At 44.4% G+C, this 11,874-nt stretch overlaps 1 protein-coding gene across 1 annotated transcript; it reads right to left on the bottom strand.

Moving 5' to 3' along the window:
- Nucleotides 1-3,366: 3,366 nt before the first annotated feature.
- LOC119421866 (glial fibrillary acidic protein) lies at nucleotides 3,367-10,296 on the bottom strand. The gene is made up of 9 exons (XM_037689229.1): nucleotides 9,770-10,296; nucleotides 7,547-7,607; nucleotides 7,363-7,458; nucleotides 7,118-7,279; nucleotides 6,688-6,813; nucleotides 5,181-5,401; nucleotides 5,060-5,103; nucleotides 3,712-3,794; nucleotides 3,367-3,550 (listed from the first exon to the last, which is right to left on the bottom strand). The coding sequence occupies exons 1-9, from the start codon at nucleotides 10,288-10,290 to the stop codon at nucleotides 3,509-3,511; spliced, it is 1,356 nt and encodes a 451-aa protein (XP_037545157.1). The 5' UTR covers nucleotides 10,291-10,296; the 3' UTR covers nucleotides 3,367-3,508.
- Nucleotides 10,297-11,874: the final 1,578 nt, after the last annotated feature.

The raw sequence follows: 11,874 nt of genomic DNA, 5'->3' as shown, positions 1-11,874 counted from the left end.
CCCCCCCCCCCCCCCCCCGAGGTTGGCCTGTTAGCTTAGCTCGTAGCTTAGCTTCTCAATTTAGCTGCTTTTAACGATCCACCAGCACCAGAGTTGTCATCCAGTGTCTTCATTAGAAAGAGAGAGACACGAAGAAACGATAAAGCCGATAAATGAAAACGAGGTTGATAATTTTCATTCATCGTGCGATTAATTGATTTATTGTTTATCGCGACAGGCCTATTATACAGCTATTGAGATGAAATTATGGGTGGTAGTAGCTGAGAGTTATCCACAGAACAGACTTCAAGCACTAAAAGAAATCACGAGACTGTGCAGGATGCTATTTTTAAAGTTTGACCAAAAAGGCTGAAATGATCCAAACATTGTCTAAAACTTGAGGATAAAAGGCGGCAGGCGATATATGCATTCCCTCAACGAGGTGCGTGACTTTATCCATCCATCCATTATCTTTACCGCCTATTCCATTTTGGGTCACGGGGTTCACTGGTGCCCATGTCCAGCAATCACTGTGCGAGGGGCGGGGTACACCCTGGACGGGTCGCAAGTCCATCACAGGGCCGCATAGAGACAAACGAGACAAACAACCATTCACACTTTCACTCACACCTAGGGACAATTTAGAGTTACCAATCAGCCTAACATGCATGTTTTTGGTCTGTGGGAGGAAACCGGAGCACCCGGAGAAAACCCACGCATGCACGGAGAGAACATGCAAACTCCACCCAGAAAGGCCCCTGGACCGGGGTTTGAACCAGGGACCTGCTCGCTGAGAGGCAGCAGCTCTACCAGTTGTGCCACCGTGCTGACTTTAATTTTAGAATAAAATTTATAAGTTTAAGACAGGATTTGTTTTTCTGTGGCTGGTGTGAGCATGAAGATACGAGCAGGTGAAACTCTTCTGCTTCGGTCTCCTTTTACTTTTAACACTTAAAGAGGCAAACTGAAAGTCTGGAGCACGAATGGAGCGTCATTAATCTGCTTCTGCAGCTTCCTAACGAGCTCTGCCTGCCCGTGCAGTAGCAGCTATAATAAACCGTGATGTTATAAATCTGCTCGGCGTTGCCCGAAGGCCTGAAACAATCAGCTTCAAGTCGTGTCTGTGTGCTGCTGCCAGCCCCATGATTCCCCGGAGTCAACCGTCAGCGTTTACGGCGCTCACTTCACAAAGATCAGCTGTGATCTGCTGCAGAGGTGTCAGCTTCTAATCAAAGGCACAGAAATCAAACCGCAAACACTCGAGCTGGCAGGAGGACAGAAAGAGTCGACGTCTCCGGTGAAGAACATCTTTTATTGTTAACATCACAGCATCAGTCAAAACTAACGTTTTCTAAAAGAACATTAGAATAAAAGAATATGGGAGCAACGTCAAAAAACAAAGCAGATGATTTCAACAGAGAGCTGGCGTTGGGAGGAAAATGAGGCAGAGGAGGAGAAGTGAGGAAGAAGGGAGGCGAAGCCAACAGTGTCCTTGGTGATGAGCACAAACGCAGATTGTCGCTCTCGTTAGCAGCAGAGCCCGTCACTTTCACCCAGAACCTCCAACTAAAAACAACCGAGCCTGGGCGAGTGCTGGAGCTGCGGTGCCTCGTGCTTCCTCACTCAACCCCTTTAAAATGAAAACACAGCCCTGCAGCTCTTTAAAGGCACTCGTTACATGAGACAAAAAGGTCCATCCTGAACTGCATCAAATGGAGCAGTCTGAAGGATTTCGCTCCAGTAGTTTTCCAGATGTGTTATTGTGTAATTCTGAAACGCAGGTACGCACTCCATGTAAACAAAGCACTCTGCTGTAGCTGAGTGAAAGCTCGGGTTGGTGGGCAAACAAAGATGGTGGAACCGATCAAGAGAAGGAAAAAATGTGCGTTAGTTGGCGTCTGGTCACCAATCTTGTTTACAAATATTAAATTTACAAACACATTAAATTATGCGCTCCCACATGTCTCGTTGCCTGCGTTAAGACATTTTTTTCGTCTTGCCTTCGTGACTTTGCAACGAGTACCTTTAATGGGAACACTCAGGAGCAGGGAGGCTGCAGCGGTCTGGAGGTCAAAGGTCGTGCTCTGTTCCACGTCTTTAACGTGTCCCTCTGTAAGAGGCCTGTCCTGACACTTTGCAGTGTGCGCCTTAGAGGTCCTCAACAGTTTACCATAAATTTCGCTGTATAAGTACAATTTTTTGCATAAACTAGAATGCCTGCGACTTATACAGTGACATATTTATGTTTTTTCCTCATATTTTTAACCGATTTTTGGCTGAGATTTGACAATTTCATTCATTCTGACATGGAAAATATTGAACACTACAATTTTCAGCCACTAGAGGGCAGTCGACAAATATGGCAAGCCAAGTGTCTCATTAATAGGTAAAAGTGGCTATTAACGAGACACTTGGCTTGCCATACAAAGCACCTTCGTCTCGCTCCAGAACTCCTGGAGCAAACGTCAAATCAGCTGCATTTCGTCGCGACGCGCAGGCGAAATGCAGCTGATTTGACCGTTACAGTCCATCTATAGAGGAAAAATTCAACTGAGACACACCTTTGTTATAATTTCGAGCAAACAAATAATTGTTTTTAAGTGCTAATCTTGTTAAATTCTTGTTAAAGTCCTCCCGTGCACGCTCTTGCAGCTGCCATTTCCGGGTTGTCAGCGGTGACGCGTAATAGATGTGACGTATTTATGTTTTTCCCACTTTATTAGACATTTTTGGACTGATGAAACTTATACGGCGGTGCGACGTGTACGGCGGAAAATACGGTAATTTGGCCTTTTGCTTGACCCTGCCTCAAACTGATCATGGTTAGAGTTACTCACAGTGACAAACACAAGACATCACAAAAAAAACCCCGTGTTTTTATTTTTAACACAAACGAAACCACGACGCTGAACTTTGGACACATTTAGGCTCGTCTCCTGCGAACATCTGCTCAAGCTGTGCAGATGTGCACGGTTTCAGCCACAAGACGAAGCCCCCGAAGGAAACAAACAAAAAGAAAATCAAACGCAGCACCAGATAAACAGCCTTTTCTCGTCTGATCTACCTGTCGCTCTGTCAAAACCCGCAGCAACGTACTTTTCTTACCTTTTGTTGCCGTAACCTAATTTCTAGTTTTGCACACCTCACAAAACTCCCTCGTGTCCACCACGTTTCACGTACACGGAACCACACGCCAACCTCCACGAAGCTACATATTAGAGAAACACGCTCACTACGCCGCAAGGCCTCTTCTGACTGTCAGCTCAGTTTAACGGCTGTTTACAGGAATTTAACTACAGTGGTTTTAGAACGACTACTTTAATTCTCAGCTGTGTATTTCTAACGTATTATTAGACGGTTATAACAAGGTTTCCAGTCGGTTAAATGAGTTAGGAGGCAACTGATGAAGCTGTATAAGATCAATTAAACACAAGTTTTAAGGTTTGGGAGCAAAATTAGGACTAATATGGAATAATGAGCTCAATTCTTGGATTATCGAGGGCTAGATGAGAACGCTGGTGTTTGAAGTTCAAGGAAGGTCTCTGTGCTCGGTGGTTGATTCTTTAATGATCTGAAAATTAAAAGAAAGAGATTCAAATAAATGGGTTGACTGGGTCTGGATGTGTTGGAAGGTGTTTGTGTGAACATCTGCAGAGCAGGTTCAATGATGCCATCCAGAGGGAGAAGAAGAGAAGTGCGTGAAGAATAAATGGCACTTGTTCAGACACGGACCTCTCCATCTCTGGTCTCCACGGTTCGGACCAGGATGCTCCTCTTCACGTGGGCCTCCGGGGTTTTGGTGTCCAAATTAGTTTCTGAGCAACAAACGGAACGAGAAAGGGAAGGAAAGAGTTTCAGTGCAGCCGCAAAATACAAAAAAAAACTTTAACTTCTGTGCAAAAGTACAAATTTTCATTTCTTTTGATTGCATGCAGTGATTTACAGATCTCATAAATCCATGTTTTATTCATGATGGAACATCGTAAACATATTAAATGTTGAAACTAAGACTGAACCTGAGGTCCTTCAAGGTTGAAGGAGACTTTGGAGGAAACGTTGTCTCATCCGGGTCTGATGGAGGGCTCAGATGTTCAACAGTTCTAAAACCGGTTCATATTTTACTGCATCGACGTTGCCTTTCCAGATGTGCAAGTCCGTGCCAGAGACACTGATGCACCCCCATATCATCAGAGAGGCAGGCTTTTAAACTGCACTCTGACATCAGGCTGGATTCTCCCTTTTCTAAACAGAATGTGGCGTCTGTGCTTTCCAAATGGATCTTTAAATTTGAAATTGTTTGACCACAGAACCATTTTTATCCATTTTAAACAAGAGTTGGTCCAGAGAAGATGGCAGAGCTTCTTTTTTTAGCAGATTTGTGGGTAAACTGTGTTTACAGACGATGATCTGTGGAAGTGTTCCCGAGCCCAGAACAGAACCAGACCTGGTTTTAGGGCCCCAAGATCAGGACCATCCGGTGCTGACCTTCAGCCTCGTCCTTGCAGCTCAGTGCTTTATCCAGACTCGTCCAACGTTTGGATGATTTTATGAACTGTAGATGATTTGAGAAACAACATTCTGAGAAGTTTCCACTAGTGTTTCACAGAATCGTAACGTCCTGCCCATCTGATCTTCTGAGATGTTCAGCATCTCTAAAAGTCTCTTTTATATCCATTCCTTTTAACGACCTGTTGCCAATTAATCTAATTAAATCTGAAATGCTTCTCCAGCTGTTTACTTTTCATACCTTTACAGCCTTTTGTTGCCCCATCCCGTCTTTCTGAGATGTGTTGCTGCCATTAAATCTAAAATTACCTTATCATTTCCAAAAATGGCACAATTTCATAGATTAAAAATCAGATATGTTTACTGCGTTCCATTAGGAATCAAATACGGGTTCATTTTGGTTTTGTTTACATATAAACAGCATCGCAGGTCGGTGTTAAAAACAGTAAACGAGCAGAACTCGGTGTGTGACTTTGAGACAAACAAAAAAATAACCGCCCCCAAATCAGTGAAACGTATTTAACTTCAAAACATTTTTAATGAAAGAAAAAACTGGATTGTTTTGTATTTTGACCTCTGAACTGCAGGTTGGCAAAGCTCTGAACTGGAATGGTGATCCTGAGGGGAACAAACATAAATAAATAAATAAATTACGCACCAAATGTTGCTAAATAAAGTGCAGAGCTCTGCCTCACCTGCTCTCCTCTCCCTCCAGCAGCTTCCTGTAGGTGGCTATCTCGATGTCCAGAGCCAGCTTGACGTTGAGGAGATCCTGGTACTCCTGCAGGTGTCGAGCCATCTCCTCCTTCAGGGCCTGGATCTCCTCCTCCAGGCGGCTCACCGTCTCCTGGTAACCCGCCGACTCCACGGCGCAGCGGTCCTCCAGCTCCCGGAGCTGGCGTTCCAGAGACTCGTTCTGAAACGCACAAAAGAAAAGTCCCATGAGCGTTTCACAAAATCACTTTGTGGGGCCACGTTTTAACGGCTCGAAAGCAAATATTCTCTTTATTTAGGAGGTATAACTATAATTTTACACTTTAATAGTAGTGCATAAACCTGGGAGAGGAAAATACATGTTTTGATTTAAGATTTGACCCAAAATCTGTGCTGCTGATCTCGTGCTGCTGCTGATCTCATGCTGCTATATTCATTCATACCCATCTACTCACCACTGAACATGAGTCTGTGGTGAGTAGATGGGTATGAATGGATATAACAGTATGAGATAATCAGCATGCTGCTGATTAACTGATGCTGATTATCTCATGGTGCTGTGTTCCTATCTACTCACCACTGAACATGAGTCTGTGGTGAGTCTGGGGTGGATATGGGTATGAATGAAGGTAACAGAATGAGATAATCAGCAGCATGAGATCAGCATGCTGCTGATTAACTGCTGCTGATTATCTCATGGTGCTGTGTTCCCATCTACTCACCACTAAATTTGAGTCTCTGGTGAGTAGATGGGTATGAATGAATATGCTGAGATATATGAGATATATGAGTATGAGATATCAGCAGCCTGAGATCAGCATGCTGCTGATTAACGGCTGCTGATTATCTGCTGCTGATTATCTCATGGTGCTGTGTTCCCATCTACTCACCACTGAACATGAGTCTGTGGTGAGTCTGGGGTGGGTATGGGAATGAATATAGCAGTATGAGCTAATCAGCAGCATGACATCAGCATGCTGCTGCTTAACTGCTGCTGATTATCTCATGGTGCTGTGTTCCCATCTACTCACCATTAAACATGAGTCTGTGGTGAGTAGATGGGTATGAATGAATACAGCACCATGAGATAATCAGCAGCAGATAATCAGCAGCATGAGCTAAGCATGCTGCTGATTATCTGCTGCTGATTATCTCATGGTGCTGTGTTCATTCATACCCATGTACTCACCACAGACTCATGTCCAGGCTGCTGTTTAATATACAGTATTATTTTACATTATTAGTGTTTAGCGAACATCTTAGATCTTTGTATACTGTTTCTTTTTATACTTTATATTTTTGTTATTTTGTGTGTAACTGGGACCTTGAATACATAATTTTGTTCCACCGCATGCACCACATGTGATGTGAATGACAGTAAAGAAACTTGAACTTGAAAAACTAACAGACGAAAGCAAAAAAACAACAACAACAAAAACAAGCCTGTTTGACATTAATCTGTGAAACGTTCAGATTCTTTGAACTCACTGAGCCTCGGAGAGCGTCCAGCTCGCAGGTCAGCACCTGGACCTGGCGGCGATAATCGTTGGCCTCTTGTTTGGCCTGACGCAGAGCGTCTGCGTTTCGGGTGGCTGCGTCCGTCAGGTCAGTAAACTGCACAGGAAACAAACAGTCCGGGGATTATTGACCGTATTTTTCAGATTATAAGGCGCACCGGATTATGAGGTGCATTAAGCGAAACTAAAACATTCTGACAGATTTTTGAGCACCGTGTACCACATCAAACCGGTTCGAGGTCAACAAGCGCAAGTATTTTAAGTGCTCCTTATAGTCCGGAACATACAGTACGTTTGAAACAGATTTCAACAAACGTCCGTGATAAAACGACGTGACATTTTATTCATTTGAGATCTGGACGTGAAAAATTCTGCTTTAATGAAAAAGAAAGTCTTCCAACCTTGGAGCGGTACCACTCCTCCGTGTCCTGCATGTTTGAGGTGGCCATGTTCTCATACTGGACCCTGATGTCTCTCAGAGCTGCAGTTAAATCTGGTTTGGACACATCCAGATCAACGTGGACCTGCTGGGCCATGATCTGCTCCTGCAGCTCACGCAGCTCCTGAAGGACAAGAAGCCACAAACGTGAGCCTGATCGAGCAGCGACCGTCTGTAAACTCAACCTTTGGTTGGACCGTTGTTCACCTCCTCGTGAACTTTCTTCAGGAAGAGGATCTCATCCTGCAGGGCTTCGATCTTCCTCTCCAACTGGACTCGATTGAGAGCTGCTTCGTCCACATCCTGTGCAAAGAAACAGGGATGAGATTAAATAGGCAGAAAATGTTATAATCTCAGATATTTACCATCAGATTGGAGGAAACACGATTACCTGTCTGAAGACATTCAAGTTGCTCTCTGCATCCTGCCGGAGGCCGACCTCATCCTGCAACCTGAGACACAAAGGGTTTCAAAAAAATATTTTTGGAAGATTGCGAGCCGTTAAAAACTACAAATAAAGGTTAGTATTAAAAAGAAAACAGCCCTAAAACATTCTCAACTCTTGTTTTACATCTCAAATCTTCTTTTAAGTGAGTAAATTCACATGAATTACAATATATATATATATATATACATAAACCCTCAAATGTTCTGTTAAAATGTTGTCGGTGGAAAATAAAAGCTTTCATTTTACAATTCAGCATAAGCAAAATAATCTTTCTGTAATTCAAAAAAAATAAGCACCGAGAGTAATAAATACTATTTTAGGCTTTTTTTTTTGTGCTGCAGAGTTCAGCTGAAAGAGCTTACGCATCGTTGCACCTTCACTCCAGTCCTGCATCCAGAGGCCTTTCCCACGGGATGCAGCTCACACACACACAATCCCCAGCACATAGACCGATCCCACCCCCCACACACACACAAAACCAGAAACCCCCGAGACCCGGATCAACATCTGCAGCTTCACGCAGAGTTGTTTTGCAGAACAGAAAAAAAGCAGCGCAGTTTTCACCTTTGACCTTTTCAAGCAACAGCATCACTTTTCATCCTGCGAGCAGCAGCTGCACGGTCAGAGGGCAGAAAAAACTTTTCTCAGACTTTCAGTCAGTCTTTCAAAGATTAAATATTCAATTCCAGCCTTGACGGCCCTTTAAAGAGGAAACGGTGACGTCAACGAGTTGGTGTTTTGGAGAGGGCGACAGTTCAGCTGCCTGTCTGTCTGCTCCCTTTGTGCACGGCCATCATTGTGCCCGCTTCATTCCTCTGCAACCCCTCAATTGTGACGAGGGGTTCAGTCGGGATCCAGTTTGTAAAGAGGGATGGCGGAGCAAATCCCAGGAGAACCACATTCCAGCAAGCAAAGCTCCACAGAAATACACCTCACGCTGGTAATAATCAAAATATATTTCAGATCATTTATCAATAAACTGTTTTCCTGACTCTCCTATTCGTACTGAATATCTTTAAGTCCACATCTGATAATAGAGTGTCTCTGATGGGTTTTAGGTGTTACTGACTGAACCAATGAGCAACAAAAAGGTGAAAAGAGCAAAACAGTTCAAAATTTAAAATGACTGAAGAAGCTGAAACTTGGTTTTAGCAGAGCACTAGACAAAAGCTAGAAGGAGCAACATGCTAACTACAAGCCAAAGTAGCAAAAACAATAAGCCAAAAATAGCAGAAGGCTAATTGAAAGCTAAAAGTAGGATTGTTTTTTTCTTTCGGCTGCTCCCTTCCTAAGGGGTCACCACATCAAACTAACTCACACGAAGACTTGGCGATTGTTGTCCTGATGCACGTGTGGAGCAGAGAGCCGACATCTGGGGCACCCGGGGAGCAGACGGTGGGGGTTAAGGGCCTTGCTGAAGGACCCAGAGTGGGGAAAATGAGGGTGGAGACAGGTGTGGGTGCTTCACCTATCCCACCCACACTTTGATACAGTACTGGGAGTTGAACTAGCGACCTTCCGATCACAGGCCCACCTTCTCTAGCCTCTGCACCACCGCTCCCCTTGACAGCTCAAAGGATAAAAACACTAAAGTAGAGCAGCTACGTTTCAAACAGATGAAGTTTCTGTGTAAATTGGAGATCTCTGTGTATTTCTGTGGGGAAATATTTGTAAATAAAGTTAAATAATTTATAAAAGTATAAAAGTTACATAAAAAAGTCTTTTGAATGAGCTAAAGGTTTTGATATATAATTGGTTAAAACAGCACGAGGTAATTAAGCAGCAAAAAGTTTATGGAAAAATAAAATCTAATGATTTGATGCTGAACAATATTCTCACAATAAACTCCAAAAACCAGAAGTTTTATATTTATATAAATATTAAAGGAGCACAAAAGAGCAATTTTTCCTGTTTATTATTATTTTTTAATAAAGACATTTCTATTGTGATATTTACTTTATTGTCTCTGGTTTTCTAGTTGTCACACAAAAAAAGAAAATATCCAAATCTTTGTCTTTATATAAAGATTATTATAAAACAAAAGGAGAATTTATGAAAATAAATATTCCAGCCTTTCAAAAACCCATAAAAGAAACGATCACAAGTCGCTCCTGCAGTGTGATGGACACGTTCCTCAGGAGACCCACTCTGATCCGAGTTAGTTACCTTTGCTTCAGCTTCTCCAGATCTGCAGCCAGGTTGTCCCTCTCCACCTCCAGCCGGGCCTTGCCGTTGACGAGTCCGTCCACCTGCCGTCTCAGGTCTCGGAGCTCCTCCTGGTAGATGTCCCCCAGGTGGCTGGGCTCCTTCCCCTTCAGCTGGTTCAGCTCCGCCACCAGAACCTTGTTCTGCTGCTCCAGCAGGCGCACCTTCTCGATGTAGCTGGCGAAGCGGTCGTTCAGGCCCATCATCTCCATCTTCTCGTTGGTGCGCGTCTCCTTGTACTGGGCCTTCAGCAGGGAGTCCGCCGAGAAGTCCAGCCGGTCCACGGGGCTGCCCAGCAGCAGGGCCGTGTTGGAGGAGCCCACAGAGAGCCGGGATACGGGGCTGGAGTGGGTGAGGGTTCGACGGGTGCCATGCCAGGAGAGGCGGTGGGAAGCCAGATCCCCGACTCTGGCTCCTGTGCTGCTGGAGCTGTGAGGCCCAAAGCGTTTCCTGTAGGTGGACTGGACTCTCTGGCTCTCCATGATCAGGAATACGCTTGTTCAGGACACACAAGGCTTTTATAGAGGGAGCACCCCGTCACCCGCCTCCTGACCCGCTCAAGTCCAAACAGAGGGGCGACAGGGTGGGGCAGGGAGAAGGGAGGGTGACTGCAGTGAGTGGAACAGAAAGGGGGGGTCTACATGTGCCAGGGATTGTCTGTGCTCGTCCAACTCCAAATGTCTCCTGGACTTTTCCTCCTCTCCCCCCGTCCTCCCCTCGGCCCGCCTCAGACTCACTCTTTCACACTCACCTTTTGTCCAACGCTCCTTTCTTCTGTTCCAGGCGAATGAAAAAGACTTTGTGTGACAGGATCTGGCCACAAATCCAACCTGACCACACATGCGCGCTCACAAAAACACAAAAAGGCCTGGATTAAAGGAACACCTGAAGTCAAAAACACAAGAAGGCTGACGTACACAACTGATCAAAAGAAGTCTGTTCAAGTTCAACCCCAGTTCAGAAGCAGTTGGGACGTTGGAATCGTTTTAAGGAGGCTGAATCTCTCAGAAGTAAAGACGAGCAGATGTTCTCCAGTCTGTGAATCTCTGCCTCAAATAAAAGCAGCACTTTCAGAATAACGTTCCTAAAAAAACGCTCTCATCATCTACCATTCATAACGTTATCAAAAGATTTGAAGATTCTTTAAAAATGTCTGAGCTCAAAGGACGAGGCTGACAGTCAGCACTGGACGGTCGTGATCTTCGGGCCCTCGGGGGCCACTGCATTAGAACTAGATCTGGTTCTGTTCTGGGCTCAGGAACACTTCCACAGATCACCGTCTGCAAACGCAGTTCACCGTTCCATCTAATGCTGCTTAAAGCTCTATCGGGCAAAGACGAAGCCAGATGTGAACACCAACCAGAACCTCTGCCGTCTTCCCTGGACCAGAGCTCATTTAAAAGGGACTGAAAGTCCAGAACTGTTCTGGGATCAGAAAAAGAAAGAAAATATTTTTGGAAACCACAAACATCAAATCCTCCAGACTAAAGAGCAAAGGCACCATCCAGCCAGTTACGAGTGTGCACTTAAAAAGCCTGCCTCTCTGATGGTGTGGGGGTGCATTAGCGGTTCTTGCAAGGGCAGCTTGCACATCTGGAAAGACGCCATAAATACAGAAACGTCTACGCAGGATTTCGAACAACAAAAGCTCCAGCAAAGACGACGCAGGACGGTTAAAGAGTGGGACGACGTTCCACGAAAAGACTTCATCATCTCGCCTCCTCAGATGTTTCCACACAGCGGTTAAGAAAAGAGCGGACGCTTCAGAACAGGAAGCATGACTCAATCCCCACCTTTAAGATGTGCAGATACCTTATTTTTCAAAAAATGAACAGCTTATTAGTTTCAACATTCAACTGGTTTATTATGTTTAATGTGGAGGGGAAAAAAAACATGAATTTATGAGATTTGCAAATCCATGCACTGTTTTTTTTTTTTTTTTTTTTAGATAACTTATACACATCCCAACTTGTCTGAACTTGTTGGGCAGAGATTAGTGGCTCAACCTAAATGATCTGGTGCTGGACTGAACAAAGTGTGAGGGGGAGGAAAAAAAAAATCAGCCA

This window comes from Nematolebias whitei, chromosome 15 (genome assembly GCF_014905685.2).
Source record: "Nematolebias whitei isolate Nwh7 chromosome 15, NemWhi1, whole genome shotgun sequence".
In the NCBI taxonomy this organism is placed as follows: Eukaryota; Metazoa; Chordata; class Actinopteri; order Cyprinodontiformes; family Rivulidae; genus Nematolebias; species Nematolebias whitei.
The sequence above is the reverse complement of the archived record's forward strand: the minus strand, read 5'-3'. Positions and strand labels throughout refer to the sequence as shown.

Excerpts from the sequence above, each read along its gene's own strand:
- LOC119421866 (XM_037689229.1), bottom strand. The coding sequence starts at position 10,290 with ATGGAGAGCCAGAGAGTCCAGTCCACCTACAGGAAACGCTTTGGGCCT. Across the intron at positions 7,608-9,769 it reads CTGGAGAAGCTGAAGCAAAG|GTTGCAGGATGAGGTCGGCC; the intron begins GTAACTAACTCG and ends TTTGTGTCTCAG. Across the intron at positions 3,795-5,059 it reads TGCCAACCTGCAGTTCAGAG|AAACTAATTTGGACACCAAA; the intron begins GTCAAAATACAA and ends TTTGTTGCTCAG.